Genomic DNA, 17,050 nt, shown 5'->3' on the forward strand with positions numbered 1-17,050 from the left:
GTTGATGTAATTCTGGTACCCTCTCAATAAATAACCAGTTCTCCCCCACTTGGGGTTTAAACTAGCACTTGTTGACCCATTTAGCAAATCATAATACCAAACCTGCTCAACCAATCCATCCCTACTATCACCCACACATCCCTTATGGGAACGTGAATCAAGTCAATCGGATAAGGCACCCCAAAAATCTCCAAGACACAACCCTGATAAGCACTTGATGTCGAAACCCCGTGTCCGTTGGTGATAGAAACACGTAATGGACACTCCAACTCTCTTAGAGTAATACCGAAACCTATACTGAAAGACATAGATACAAATGACCGACTCGCACCCCAGTCAAATAGCACAAGAGCAGGCAAGGAGTTTACTAAGAAGGTAGCTAACATAAGCATACTATAAAATAACTAACAAAATAATAAATAGAAACATACCAGTAACGACGTCTGGCACCTCCCTAACCCCCTCTGCTATAAAATAGAAAGCACGACCACGAGCACTCGGGGGCTCTTCCCAATGCTGGCATCCATCTATAATCCTAGGAGTAGTAGTGGCTGGTGCGTGCACAAGCCTGGAAACACGTAAGGGACAATATGCCCTCACATCGACCACTTTCTGACAATGGTAACAAATCCTAGGACCCACAAGTGGTGCCTGCTGACAAAAATCCCTCGCATAGTGCCCCTCCTTGCCACATTTGTGGCAACCAACAGGATAAGATCAGCAAATCCATGATGAACCTTGCTAAACTTTCCATAACTGCGACCCCCACGGACCTCCTACGGAGCACCTTCAGAACTTCTCCCAAGTCACCATAGGCCTCTGCTTAGGAGTGTAAGAACTAATCACCAATCTCCATTAATCCTTCGCCCATAACTAGAGAAAGTTCAGGGTGCTCTTGATCTTATGGTCATCCTGACAAGAACATCTAAAGAAACAAACCTCCATATCAGACAACCACCTTATTTCCATAATCGGGTCTTGACCCCATCAAACTCCAAGGGCTTCGGATTGTCGAAGTCCCGGTATAGGAAAGCTCTCTCCCTCAAAGCCCCCGCAGAAGCAACAGCAACCTCAGAAAGTTCAGCATACTGATCACCAAGAAGCTCAATCATAGAGGTCTTAACATACCCAAACAAGTTTGGGATAGATCCCCGTATAGCAGTAGCCACCTCAGTGGAAATCATCTCTCGTATATGATTATCAATCAACCTTGGCTTATCCTGGCCACTCGCTCCAGATCCAGAACCTGATCCCCTTGTGAATAACATACTGAAAAATAAACAAGAATATGATAAATTCCATAATTCATACCATTATAAACATCCCTAACAAACAAAATCCATGTGGTTTATGACTTCCTTGATATGCATATAGGTCCTATGCTTCTATTAGTACCGTCACATACTACCCTCCTTACCTACCCATATTTGTCTCAAGGATCATGACAAACTACCCAAAACAAGTACAACAACCTGGATATGCATACATCCTATCCTCACTCTATTGATAATGACTAAAAATTCCTCATTTGGTCGATATCTTACACATATAATCATCCATGAAACTTCAACCCTGGAGCCACTCGTGTATGCTAATTAAATATAACACTAGATCTTATAGATAGTCGAATACTTGATTCTATCCTAAGACCACAACTAGACAAGGAACACAAATTAAGGCTAAATCTAACATTCTTAGGCTATAGAATCTTAGTTATGTGTAAGTATGATTCACACATCTAAGGAACTACAGTAAAGATGTCGATTTTATATAAGAATTACATCAGACAATTCTATCATGCAATTCCCTAGATCCCTAGCTTATTAGTAGCATGTGGTTCAATCATGATTATCATAAGCAAATAACAGTGTGGGTAACTTGGGGTATAGTTTCTGCTCCGACTGATCATACACATCGCCTCCTTCTCTGGTTATCTTGAAAACAATTTTAAAAATTACTTGAAAACTATTTTTAGAACTTTTACAATTCATTAGTTTTTCATTTTTAACTTAAAAGAAACCTTTATTTTTAACCAAAATCATATTCAATCAAGTGTCAAATACAAACATTCCCAAGATCAATGTATCATAAAATCTCACAAAAAATATCATCAAAGGATATGTACGATCATACCTTCTCCTTGCCCTGGTCATCCGAGGTATCTGAAACATAAACTTATACCATAAGCCAAAGAATAGTGAGTTCCACTAAAGTACTACACACAACCATACAAATAACATCATGCATACATGAGCCTTCATCCTGACTGGACCGTCGCATCAGGCCTACAGACTATCTAGACCACTCTCAAAGCCTTTAGTATGAATGGACCATCGCGCTAGGCCTACAGAATATCTAGACCGCTCTCTAGGACTTTGTCATGACTGGACCGCCTTACAGGCCTTCAATCTATCCAGACCGCCCTGGAGGCTTTTAGCACATAGCAGGACCGACTCAACCTAACCGACAATAACACATCAACATATACCATTGTTGGATTAATGTCTAAGTCCATAACTATAATTGGTAAGACTTGACCCGACCTGGCATGGTCCATTTGGGTTGCATGGCATCATGCACTTGGATAGACTAAATGAGAGAAATAAGACACTCATAGTTATTAATATATTATAAGTTCTAGTATATTAATAATAAGAATAATGAGATTATTTAATTAGTATTGATCAAGAATTAATCTAGGATTAATTAAGTGATCAAAAGAAGACTAATTAAATATATGGGTTGATTGTGTAAATCATCCATACTTGTATAGTGGGCTAAGCTCCATGGATAATCAAGTTGGGCTAAAACCCATAGGATGGTCCATGGATGCTCCATGGTGTATTTGAACCCATGGATCCAAGGAAATGGAAAGTCATGACAATTAGGATTTACCCTAATTGTAACACTATATAAAGATCACATTCTTGGGAAAAATCGGCCACTAGAGTGTGAAGTAAAAGGGCTAGCCAATTTCATGAGTTGTAGAATTCTCTCAAGTTAATCCAAGTGTTTTGGTGATTGTGATTCCATTTGAGGCTTCCACACTATTGGGGCTAGGCACTCAAGCTTCATGAAGACGTTCTACATCAAAAAGGTATGTATTCTATCTTGTTACATTCATTGTTTTGTATGCTAGATTAGGATAATACCTTGGAAGTTCTTATTTGCATGTATAATAGAGAAAACATAGATCCAAGGTATTTAGGGTTGCATGTACACTTAGGAGTGTTAGAATGCTCAAAACCCAACAGTGGTATCAGAGCCTAGGCTTGTTTTCTATTATACTTGATGCAAATTGCTGAAAAATGCTGAAAAACTCGATTTTCTGGCTTTCTGGGCACTGGACTCGCCGAGTCCACTGATGAACTCGCCGAGTCCATGAGTAAAATCATCCTACTCGCCGAGTAGGTTCATGCACTCGACGAGTAGGAGCCCCAGACAGCATATATTCGACGTTTTTGGCTAGAAATGGACTAGGAACATTACCCTAAGTTGTTCTTGAACTTATAAACTTGTTTTTGATGTGGTAATGTTCATGCTAATCCAATTTCAAAGATAATTGTCAATAGATTCATGTTTTGTATTAGTTTAAGGTTTAGACTAATTACATGAAAAAGTTTGATTTGAATTATCTTGTTCTTATGAGTTGCTTAGATTAATAGGAAAGTTATGTGAAATTAGTGTTTTCAATCCAAATTAATCTAAGAGTTGATTCTAAAATGTGTTTTTGTAACTTGTCCTCAAGTTATATGAAAAGTCACATTTAAGTTTCATAAAACTCATAAAAGTTGGCAAAGGTTACAAAAGATGAAGAGTCTTGTCCTTAAGTTATGGAGGTTCAAGAGTCACTTCATTAATAAATAAATAAATAAAGTGTAACCTTAATTAATTTCATAAGTTATAAAATAAAGAAAAGTTAATTCTTTTATTAGTTTAAATTCTTCCATAACTTGTCCTCAAGTTATGGAACTTGAAGAGTTTTTGGATTAAAACTACTTTAAACACATAAGTTATGGAATTAATTAGTTTTGAATAGTTTCAAAACTTGCCCTCAAGTTTTGGAATTTGTAAAGCTTTCACTTATGAATACCTTAATTCCAAGTTAGCCCTTAGAATTTTAAAAGTTAAAATTCAACCCTTATACTTTATAATATTATAAGTTAATAATATATATATATATATATATATATATGTATAAGAGTAAAGTCAGTCTTACCGCTAGTACGCCTCATTCACGAAGCCGGTCTATAAGGTGGGTATAAGGTTGTTGCCTATAAAATGGCAACTTAATGGGTGTCCACTCTCACCCACCGCTTGCTTGACCGGTGGAGGGTCGTTAGCCGAACGGGTTTGACAGGACTATAATTCTCCCTTCATTAAAAGTATTAATGATAAATACTAAGTAACTAAACTCTTAATAATACCCAATCTTAGTTACTTAGGAAAAATGTGAATAAGGTGCTAACCCATGAAATTACACTTTACACTTTGTCTAAGTCGTTAGTGGAGCGTGTGTGGTTAACCGGCACACTAACTTGGACTTAACAAGGTAGGTAAAGGGTGACTTAATATTTATCATAGTATCGATGGAGCGTGTGTGGTTAACCGGCACATCGATTGAGGGGTAATTTATTAAGGGTATCAAGTGATTTGCATGGTTACTTCACACCTTGTTTTGTGATCCTCGGCATTCCAGTCACAAAACCTAAAGGGCACACTCGAGATTGAAACATGCCTTTGAACAGTTCAATGAATCTCAAAGATCTAGGAGTTTCAAAACCAATTAAAACCTAATAATATATTTCGTTTATCTTGGTGGAAATTGGTGAATCTTCATTCACCTACCTTCAAATATTTTATAGCTTGGATTACGGCATACCTCTTCTAAGTTATAAAATAGTTTGTTGGGTCCTAGCCTTAATATTTCATAGTGGGTGTCATATTAAGGACTTTAAATCAACTATCTTGAATATCTCCCAAAAGTTGTCTGGTTTAGGCACCTATGATCTTCCCAAATCTTTTGAAACAAGGTTTCCTAAATGAAGATGATGTCCTTTGGAAATCATACTTCTTTCACCTCCTCCAATTATTCTCCCCAACACACAAGTTCTTGAAAAGTTTAAGGTCACTCCAGCCCTATTGGCAAGGCAAGGTCTAGTTGTGATCACATCTTGGAGATGTAGTCACATATTGACAAGCCGGGAGAGTTGGGTGTCAAAGTCTTAAGAAAGTTGGTGGTTCAATCACTTTCTAAGTCGCATAGTGAGCTCTTTTAGAACACCTATGAAACAGACTATGACAAGACCCTTAATGATCTTATCTATTTGCTAAGATCAACTTCCTAAAACTGTATGGACATTGACAATGATGACATTGGATATCTAGTAAAGCATTCTCCTCCCAATGGAAAGGGATCGGCCATAGTCAACTCGGTTGACCAAATGGTAAAGAGAAAAGCTAAGTCTATGATAGTCCTGTGTACCTTTATCAAAGGGTCCATATGTTTATATTGCCAAAGAAAGGGGCATTGGTTGCGAAGCTGCCAAACTTTACCTAAGGATGTTAAAGTCAATAAGTTTGACTCTACTTCAGGTAAAGTCCACTATCTAACTCTGTTAAGTTTCTATTCTGAGATTCTTGATACATGATGTGACTGGGTCACATGGTGATGTTTTAAGAATCAAAGAAAAAGTGAAGAAACTTAAAGAAAGAATATGTTGAATCTGATCGCGTAGATGGATTTCTATCGCATAGTTTGAAGATCGGATTCTTGAGCTACTTCTTAGGAGTTATGAGATATTGCTTAGGAATAGATAACAACAAGTTTTCATATGGGTTGTAAGGATAAGTTTTTCCGCAAAGTTTTTAAAATAAAAGAAAATTTTTGATTTTATTTATTTTAAAATATCCTTACAATGGCATTTGAGGAAAAATTGTTGCTTATATGATTCCATTAAGAGCAAGAGTGGAAATATGAAATTGATTCTTTCATTTGTGGTAATGTCTAGATTTACCAAATAAGGAAAGATTCTCATCACCCAAGTTTCAATTGGACCGAAACTTGGAATCGTGCAAGTTATATAGCATGATGAATGAGAACTTTCATGTTTTGGAAAAATTAAGACTAATTACTCGTTCACATGGATGTGTGAGTCAAGTGAAGGACTAAGGGATCGAGTACACATTCTTGTGCACTGATTAAGTCCACCACAAAAGATTGATAAGACTATTCGTCATAGTTTACTAAAGCTCAGTAAATATGATTATACTTACAAGCTTAAGTGTAACTCTGAGACATTGGAAAAGGTCCCAATGTATGGCAGAGCGAATAAGAAGAATCAAATAAGGGAGAAGGATAAAAGTTTCTCAAATCTGAAAAGATGGGAGAGTACTTTAGTATCAGTTTTGTGATCATCTTAATGATTAAGAAACCATAGCACAATTAGTTCTCTAAGGAAATCTTAGTGCATTCTTATGACTAAGAAGAGGGATCTTGAATTGTTGAAATGGTTAAATCAAGAAGATGAGTCATACTTCGTTCCAATACAAGTCTTAGAGTTGTACTCCAAGATTGTAATTTGCGTGACATGTCTTAAAGAAGGTTTAAAACACTTGTCAAATGTAAGAGTAAATGTTTTCTACTCTTATACATTTGAAATTGGTAAGTTGTGATGTTTTGGAGAAAACAAAGACCAACTTAGGCCAATTGTGTGAAGTGTTTGTCTTGATTAGAATCCGCACTATCTCTTGGATGTTTGACAAGGGAGTCTTATATGTCAAGAGGACAGTGGGAGTCTGAAAGGTCTTGAAAGTCTCAAGAACTAATCAAGAATGGAACCTGAAGTTCTTCACTAGCACACAACTTGAGGTTCATAACCTATCGTGTTGACATATTATGTGCCCATTCCAGTTAAAGTTGGCTTTGCATATGAGTTCTTAGAGTTCTCAATTTGTTGCACAACAACTTGGAAGCAATGGCAGGCCCTTGAGCTGCCAGGTGGCAAGAAATTAAGATTGAGTTCAATCCATATGGTTTTGGATTTTTCATTATCTTTGTCTTGTGATTATGGTTTTGACAAATTAATATGGGTAGGAACTCATACACCATATAAATCTAAGTGTCATAAGGTTTCTCTCCGATTCATGAAAATGATGGTGAGGAAACACTTTCACTAAGTAGATTTTAGCTAGATAGCAATTGTGATATTTGCATTCTCAAAGTCGTTAGTGGAGCGTGTGTGGTTTACCGGCACACTAACCTGGACTTGTGAGAAGTGGCAAAAAGGTCTAACCATTATGATTACGGCATACCTCTTCATAATTGTTTAGACTCACAAGTGTGCTATCTAAGGGAAGGTGTATGATTTTGATAAAGTCTTATCAAAACAATCTAGTATCAGAAATCTGAACTTTGGTAAGAAAGTCAATGAAGTATTGATTTCTAGAAGTCCAGCTGATTTCTGGGTACATGTCAAAGCTAGTGGGAGCATAAGTGTTATGCTAATAATCATCATGTTAGTGGGAGCATGATAATTATGATAAGTATTGCAAGTTAGCAATGTTAATTATAGAAAACAAAAGTTTCAATTTGGAAAGAGTTGTTATGCTATAATTAAGGGAGAGGAAATTATACTTCATCTCAAATCTATAAGCTTAGATCGTGAGGTTTTAATCATTTAGTCAAGGATATATATGAATTTCATGTTGGAATGGCTCAACATAAGGAAATTCTGTATACGGGTCCATTATTTGCGTTCTAAAATTCGATTATGATTACGGCATTCCTTTTCATAATCTGAATTATGAGAACTTGGCAAATTGAATGGAAATGTTATAGCAAAAGACTGGTTTAGTCTTTATGTGAGACATCATGAATCGATTCCCATATGCTTCGGATATAGGATCGATTACTTGTGCTATATTCATCCTTTTTAAAATTTTCCAAATGCCTGGGGCATTAAGAAGGGAAAAGGTTTAGAACTGGATATGACTAAAAGGATTAAACAATTGTCGAGGACAATCTAAGGTTTACCAAAGATTGGTTGCTCAAGGACAGTTGGAAGTAGATAATTCTGGAAGGACCATATTGACATAACCTGTAAGGAGGCAACTCTTGTTCAGAAGTGATAGTCAAAATGGAATCTGGAAATGTTTCAAAGTTAGAATTTTCAATCTGTTTAAGATTAGGAAACTTAATGCAAGAAGGATGTTTCCAAGGAGCTGATCTCCTTTGGAATACTCTGTAATGGTTGTTGTCAAGTCTTTATGACTTTGTACATAATCATTACAAGAGGATCAATGCATATAAGTTTAGAATCTAACAGATTTCAGTAAATGGCATGAATTTGGAATTCTTGCATTTGCAGTAAGGATTTGGGAGTGTGTAAAGAGAATCATTGAAGTTATGTTCAATTGATCTAGTTCACAAAGTAAAGATCATAGACAAACATAGTATGCATACTTGGTGTATGGCATGACTAGTGTTTAAGAAAACATAGTGTACATGCTTGGAGCATGGGACAACTGTTGTTTTAAATTCAAGAATAAAGTTGATAGCTAAAACAGTATACAATGAATAATGTGTAATCATATGGTGATAAATAAAAGGTGTTTTATTTATGTTCAAAGGGTTGATACCATATTGGATTCAATTATTATTGTGTTTCATTTTGCATGTTTTGACTTCCCGAATAAACTGGGTTATTCTTCTGGAATGACTAAGTTATTCAAACCATCCACAGTCGGTCATATGTTGGAAGTAGATATGAATTAAGACTGTCATGGGTTGGCTTGTAGAGGTCTAAGGTGTTGGACAAAGGGCTACAACACTCATGAGTGCTCATAAGTTCTGAGTATTGGATTCAACCCGCGCTCATTGGAATCACTTCATGGATTTTATCACGAGTGATCATGAGACAATAATATCTTATATTCTTCAAACCTAGAGATATGAGTTGTTACTATGAGTTGATAGTACATTGATTGCACGAAAACGCATTTGGTAACTCGGTGCTATAAAACGTGCCTTTTTGTATGATTCAACAAGTAGTAGAACAAGCCATATGAGTCGAAGTTTATCCGTTCCTTTTACCTTCGGGAAAAAGCGATATCTGTGGGCCCCTCGATGATTTGATGATGACAAATGGAAGTGCTCGGCCGGGCCAGGACTGATTTGATTTGTTCAATTAGTCAGTCGTCATAAATCGAAAATCGGGAAACAACAAATGGACAGAGAGAATGATTATAATCCATGTCTCAGTCCATATGATATCTAGAATGGAGGAATATATGATCCCTTATCTAATGGACAAGTCACTGACAAAGGTCAGAGTTCATCTACAAGGTCAGAGTTCGACAGAAGCTTTTGAGAGCTATGATTGCCAGTTGGTTCCTGAAGTCATACGCAATAATAGTTTTAGACTTATCCAATTGGGAGACTGTTGGATTAATGTCTAAGTCCATAACTATAATTGGTAAGACTTGACCCGACCTGGCATGGTCCATTTGGGTTGCATGGCATCATGCACTTGGATAGACTAAATGAGAGAAATAAGACACTCATGGTTATTAATATATTATAAGTTCTAGTATATTAATAATAAGAATAATGAGATTATTTAATTAGTATTGATCAAGAATTAATCTAGGATTAATTAAGTGATCAAAAGAAGACTAATTAAATATATGGGTTGATTGTGTAAATCATCCATACTTGTATAGTGGGCTAAGCTCCATGGATAATCAAGTTGGGCTAAAACCCATAGGATGGTCCATGGATGCTCCATGGTGTATTTGAACCCATGGATCCAAGGAAATGGAAAGTCATGACAATTAGGATTTACCCTAATTGTAACACTATATAAAGATCACATTCTTGGGAAAAATCGGCCACTAGAGTGTGAAGTAAAAGGGCTAGCCGATTTCATGAGTTGTAGAATTCTCTCAAGTTAATCCAAGTGTTTTGGTGATTGTGATTCCATTTGAGGCTTCCACACTATTGGGGCTAGGCACTCAAGCTTCATGAAGACGTTCTACATCAAAAAGGTATGTATTCTATCTTGTTACATTCATTGTTTTGTATGCTAGATTAGGATAATACCTTGGAAGTTCTTATTTGCATGTATAATAGAGAAAACATAGATCCAAGGTATTTAGGGTTGCATGTACACTTAGGAGTGTTAGAATGCTCAAAACCCAACAACCATACCAATAAATAACCAGTAAATATAGGTAGTCCTATAGATCTACTGCTCTAACATATATCCAACAATACAGGTATTCATACAGTTCTACCAATCTAACGCGTATTAGTAATCCTTAGGTAATCATACACATCAACCACATAGTCAGCATAAGATTAATCAATATACCAGGATAACAAATCTAGTGGGCCGGACTTGGTGCCTTCGACTCATAAGTACAGTGAGGAAGACTCACCTCTCAGTCTGAAAAGATCGTTGAACAGAACACAACTCTGAATAACAACTCAACCGGTCACATATTCATTGGAACATGACTGAACATAACTTATAATCAAAATACCCAAAATACCCTTACGTTGAACTTGGTTAAACCCTGGCCAAAGTCAAAAAGTCAAAAAAATTAACCGAGTCAACTCAGCTGAGTATGTTGGGCGTACTCATCCTGTACACGGGGCGTATTCACGCTTTGACGTATTACGGGATGTTGACTGTATACGCGTAGCATACCATTTGGTATGCCTAGTGTACGCGTCTTGCGACTTTTCATTCTTATTAAGAGCTTAATCGTTAAGTACTTTTGCAAATATTCAAGATCCAGTCTTCAACTAACATCATTAACCATAAAGTCACCAACTTTATGGTATTGCATGGCTAGAAAGTGCCCAAAAGCTAAAACATAGCTTCTTATCCTATTAAGACAGTTCAACACTTACATAGAGGGAAAGGAAGACCCAAGATGAAATTTTTATTACTCAAAACACTCCAACATGTCCAAAGGGGCAACTGATTTGGTCTAAGGTAGCTCATACCCAAATGGATCAAGAATATGGGCTAATTAATATGCAAAGACTTACAAAACTAATAAGATCTAGAGATATAATCATCAAGTTTAGAGTTTTATACCTCAAAATGAACCTTGAAAGTGAGGTGCTTCTGGATATAAGTGGCCTTGATCTTCCAAGGTGGTTCATCAATATTCTCTTTGCTTCAAGGACACCAAAACACACACTTTCAAGCTCAAAATGAATACAAAGAAGATTAGGGTTTTCGATGGACAAAATGAGGGTTGGAGGCTAATAATAGGAAGTGGAATTGGGACTTAAGGATGTTTAAATATGGTCGAAACCCTAAATATTATGGTTTAGGATCTCTGGATGTACGCCCAGCGTACCTAGGATTATGTCGAACATACGTGGTGATGCCCCAACAATTATAAAAATGCCGTTTTGGTCGAATTTGCCACAATTCATATATCAAGTGCTAAAATGAAATCAATTCTCATACTTATGTTTAGAAATGTAATCTACCTCGATTCTGTATGTTACAAAATGGGAGGAAAACCAAGGTCAAAACATTATGAGGAACGAAATTCGGCAGAGCCTGAAAGTTGTGTGACCAAAGTCCGAAATGGTAGAAGGAAGGGACTAATGTTTGCAAAAGCTGAAATTTATATATATATATATATATATATATATATATATATATATATATATATGTGTGTGTGTGTGTGTGTGTGTATATATACACATATATATATAGAGAGAGAGAGAGGGAGAGAGAGAGAGAGAGTAGGGTTCAATTGAGAAAAAAAAAGGTTGAGAATGGGGGAACCATTCTCAACAAATCATTTAATGAACCTAAAAAATGCACGGTGGCAAACATGTAAATAATCCAAATACATTAGTGAGCGGTAACAAATTTGTCTTGGACTCCATCAATATCTTTGTCTATAATCTACACACCACCACTACATCTAACATCCTACCACATAAGCAACTGTGAATCTGGGTCACGAAATCAAATTGATGGCGACGATCTGGCACTGCTGTCAAAGGAGACGATTTAGCACCACCTTTACAGATCCAACTCCGATTAGGGTTATCGTCACCATCTCATACAACGGCGACCTCGAACTTCATCTTTGTCCCTCTCCGACAACTGCTAAGAGAAAATAAGCAGCGTTACAGGGATCGATTTCCATGGCAACCACTAGCGTAATAGGAATAGAATGTGAAGTTGGAGTAGGAGCAGATGACGGCGTCGACGATGAAAAACCACCACATTGTAGCTTCCTACAATCAACGGGACCAACATTTCTAGAGGAACACTCCCCCACCAGCCAAATTATCATGTTTTTAACATTTTTAAAATAGTTAACATGTATGCACTCCAACTGTTTGATGAAATACATAAACTAAATTACCACATTATATTCACATATGAATATGTTTTTTCACCTGAATCAGTATATGATTATTAAAACAACAAAAATATGCAAGTCTGTATGTTATACATATGTGAGTAACATATAAAAATTATATACATATTTGTGAAAACTCCTTGTAATATTCATATGTGAATATACTATGTAATATTCATAAGTGAATATATCATCTAATATTCACAAGTGAATATACTATGTAATACCCACATATGATATACCATGTAATAATATGTAATATTCACATATGAAAATATCATATAATATTCATAAATGAATATACCATCTAATATTCACAAATGAATATAGTATGTAATATTCACAAGTGAATGCATCGTCTACTATTTAAATATGAATATAATATGTTTATTATATGTTATATTCATATATGAATGATACTTAAATTGTAAAAAAAAATCATACTTTTGGTTCATAAGTAAATAATGAATGTACTGTAGTAAAAACCTGATATATTTTTTTCACTTATGAATAACAATAGCTGAAAATATAAAAAAATAAATTTTTTATTTTATATTAAAACAATAAAAATATGGGTGTATATTTGTAGAGAAAAAAATCATGAACTTTGGTATATTTAAAATCATTTTTCGATAAAAATAGCTTCTTAAAAATTAAAAAAATGAAAAAAAAACTATGTTTTCTAGATATTAATATAATGATTAACATAGTTTAAGGAAACATGTTTTATTGGAAAATACATGTCTATTCCTTTCTCATTTCCGCTAGTACGAGGAATGTTTTTGCGGCAAAAATAAATGAATGACTGAGAATGATTCCCCCATTCTTAACTTTTTTTATTTTCTAAATTGAATTTACATTTCTCTCTCTATCTCTCTCTCTCTCTCTCTCTCACTATATATATATATATATATATATATATATATATCCCTGTGGTTTGTCATTTTTTGTGGATATGGTCCAAACCTTTTAAAAATTGGACTTATAGTCCTTATTGAGAGATTTGTTTGTGGAACAAGTCCCTGGGGTTAACTTCCGTTTGTTTGTGGCTGTTAAACCCCTCACGTGCATTGCACACGAGGGCATAAATGTCTTTTTACTTGAGGGGCCATTTTACAATTCCTGAACCAATATATAGAGACTTCCCCAACATTCAAGTTCTTCCCCAAACGTTGTTTTGTAACTTTCAAGTTGTTCTTCCTTCTCTCATCTCTCTTTGTTAACGGTTGTCTTGTCAGTTCATCGGACGATGGTTCTCTGTTTTGTTGTAAGTTTGTTGTTGTTAAATGCTCATGGACACCAAAGAACCCAGGCAGGCGTTTCTATGCTTGCCCTCAAAAGGTAAAGAAATTCGTTTGCACCCATTTTGATTTTTAATCAAATAACATTTGTTATTTTCCCCTTTTTGAAGTATTCTGCTTTTCGCTTCATCGGATGGGTTGATCCCCCCATGTGTGAAAGGTCTAAAGTCATTATTCCTGGACTCTTGAGAAATATGAACCGAATGCAAGCTTGGTGCACAGCTCTAAAGATTCTGTTGCTGGCTAGTTGGGTGTTTTTTGTGATTTTGTTCATAAGGTCTGTTTAGGTTATAGGGTGGGGTTTTTTTGTTGAGGATCGATAAAAGTGTGGTTTTTGGGTGGATTAATGGTTTTTGGTACTTTGACCTAGGTTCTTTGTAGTTGTTTGTAAGGTCAAAGTAAGTTGTTTATGTAGTAACTGACTTCCTGATATAAATATGAATTTTTTGGAATTGCTTATGTTGTTTGTAAGGTTCTTTGTAGTTTATTGTGAGGTGAAAGAAAGGTTAATGTGAATAATTGACTGTAATTGCATAATACACAACAATAACCAAAAACCATAATAACCGAGGCTGCAATTACATAATAGACTACAAGCATATAGTGCAATTACATTATCCCAAAATATGCAACCATATATGTTATAATACTTATGATACTAATGAAAACCAAAATAACCATAAGTCATATGTTTTTTAACACCAAACACTTCCAAAAGTAGCAAATAACATCTGCCAAAACAAACACAACCTTGATCTTCAACTTCCACCTCCTTGACCTTTGCATATCCTTGAGTTGTGACCTTTGTTTTTGCATTTTGCACATGTTACACTGACATATTTCCTTGTTAATTTTTGAACTCCATCAGGACCAACTTTACATCCTTCTTCCTAACTTACACCATGAGTACCACTCTGACTTTGACTCCCTCTTTGACTCTGACTCAATTTTTCATCCTCACTTTTCTTCCTCTTCTTTGTAGGCCTACCTGGTTGCTTATGATGTATTGGAGGGATAAGTTTGGTGGGACACAAACTTTTAGGCCACATTATTCTTCCTTTTATGGGCTCTACCTTATAGGAATATGCATTCTTCCATGTATCTAACTAGTATACCTTATTGACCCACCTATAAATGTCACTAACATCCTCTAAGTTCTTGGTCATTTCATAAAGGGTTGCAAGGCATGTTTATAGGAGATGCCTATTAGCTCCCACTTCCTGCGAGTACATGTGTTGTTCCTAACATCTACAACATGTTGATCTTGCCATGCCCCAGTGACTAGGTCTTTCTCACCCCCATTCCACTTAGCAATGTAATGTGATGCACGAGACTTATTTACATCCAATATGGTTGTTGCAGTGGGTGTTAAAGGCCCTTTTGCATTGTCCATCACCTTCATAACATTACAGCTTCTCTTCACCAAGTATTGTCTAATACAATCCAAACAACCTATGATAGGCTTATCTCTTCCCTCTATTATCTTGCTGTTAAATACCTCACAAAGGTTTTTTAACAGTATATCAGAGATTGCTCTGCCTGTTAAAAAAATTAACATATTGTTTTAAGTACAAGTGCACATTTAACATATAGTAATTCATGGTAAGTTATGTACCTGTAAAATGGCTTCTTGCCCAGTGTTTTGGAGGAATCTTTCTAATCCATTCACATGCTTCCTTGTCATAGTTGCTAAGTTTTCTCATGCAATGTTCAAATTCAGGTACAGTGGTTGCAGTTACACATCTCCATAAATGATCCTTATACTCTTTCAATTTCCATTTCACTATCATGTTCTGATGTATGTGCCTGAGACAATACTTGTGCTCAGCACATGGGAATAGTTGGGCTATTGCTGGTATTAAACCCTAAAACAATAACAAAAATTAAGTATTTAGTTTATATATTATTAATTAATTAATAATACAAGTTAAAAAGAGATACCTTTTGCCGATCTGTGATAAAAGTAAAGTTTGATTTTGAACCAAGATCCAAGTCTTCTCCTAAACACTACAAGAACCATATCCAACTAATTTTGTTCTCTGTCTCAACAATAGCATAAGGAAAGGGGTAAATACCATTGTTAGAGTCCAACCCAAGTACTGTTAGAACCTGCCCAGGAAATGGTCCTTTCATATGCATACCATCAAAACCCAAAAGATCCCTGAGGCCAGCCTTAAAACCTTTTTCAGGGGACCTAAGCCAACATAGATTCTTTTAAACCTCCTTGTTGGGTTTGATGGGTTTTGTTCACTATAAACATCAATCTTGACAGTTGTGTCAACATTGGTTGCTTGCAATTCAAGGACATAGTCCTTCAAGATCTCATAATGTTTCCTATAGTCACCCTCCACGATCTTAGTTGCAATAGCCTTGGCTCTGAATCCCTTGTCAATAGAAACACCAACCTCGAAGTCCTTTTGAAGTTGTTCCTGCAATGCTCGAAGAGGAATCCCTGGATTCGTGTCGATTTGGTCCATGATTTGCTTGGATATAAAAGTAGCAGTGCAAGCTCTAATCTTCCTACTTATGGTTGTCATTTAATATCCTTACAAACCAGGGAGATTCTGTGTTTTACCTAGAAGCATGAAGGAACCAACTACAGTTTAATTTTTCTGAATTTACCTCTTTGCCCGTGCTTTTATTTTTGGTATTAAGGCCGACCACCCCACTTGCATCAATGACAGGGACTACACCTCTACATAATGCCCGAAGTCTAAGCTTGTCATTCTTTTTATAATATAAATTCCTCCTAGTTTCTAATGCGTACATGTCAATTTTTTCTTTCAAATCTTTCTTTGATTTAAACTTTTGCCCAACATAAAAACTGGCCTTATGGACATTGCCAAGACTTCATCTTTTCTCCTTAGCCAAATTCTTAAGAACACGTATTCTTTTCCTTCATCTTCTGACCCTTCATCTAAAGAATCCTATCTATCATTGTCAATGACTTCTATGTCCTCATGTTCATCATTTGTCCCTACCCTGTTATGAAACCCATCCATTTGAACAGAACCATCATCCTTATCAAGATTGAGGTTAAAGTCAGTCATATCCACCTCTACTTTTGATACATTGTTTTCATCATCAACTAGTTCATCATATTGTTCTTCTGATTATTGCCCAAGATCATCACTGTCAGCAGACTTTTCATGTTCAAATTGATGGTCTTCAACATTCTCATCTTCTGGTGGTTGATAATGTCCTCCATCAAAAGGATCAAAGTGGTCATGAGAAAAGTTCTCATAATGAAATTCATCATAATCAAAGTTATCATGGTCACCACCTTCATCTTGTACTACATCATCCATGATAGCATGCTCAGCATATTGATCTTGTACCACATC

The 17,050-nt window shown here is 35.9% G+C and overlaps 1 protein-coding gene across 1 annotated transcript; it reads right to left on the minus strand.

Moving 5' to 3' along the window:
• Positions 1-959: 959 nt before the first annotated feature.
• LOC145076031 (uncharacterized) lies at positions 960-16,243 on the minus strand. Its single transcript, XM_079022055.1, has 5 exons — positions 15,848-16,243; positions 15,648-15,713; positions 15,322-15,571; positions 14,975-15,245; positions 960-1,269 (listed from the first exon to the last, which is right to left on the minus strand). Exons 1-5 carry the CDS (start codon positions 16,241-16,243, stop codon positions 960-962), a joined length of 1,293 nt encoding a protein of 430 aa, XP_078878181.1.
• Positions 16,244-17,050: the final 807 nt, after the last annotated feature.

This window comes from Lactuca serriola, chromosome 9, assembly GCF_051521515.1.
Source record: "Lactuca serriola cultivar US96UC23 chromosome 9, Lser_US96UC23_V15, whole genome shotgun sequence".
Taxonomy (NCBI): domain Eukaryota; kingdom Viridiplantae; phylum Streptophyta; class Magnoliopsida; order Asterales; family Asteraceae; genus Lactuca; species Lactuca serriola.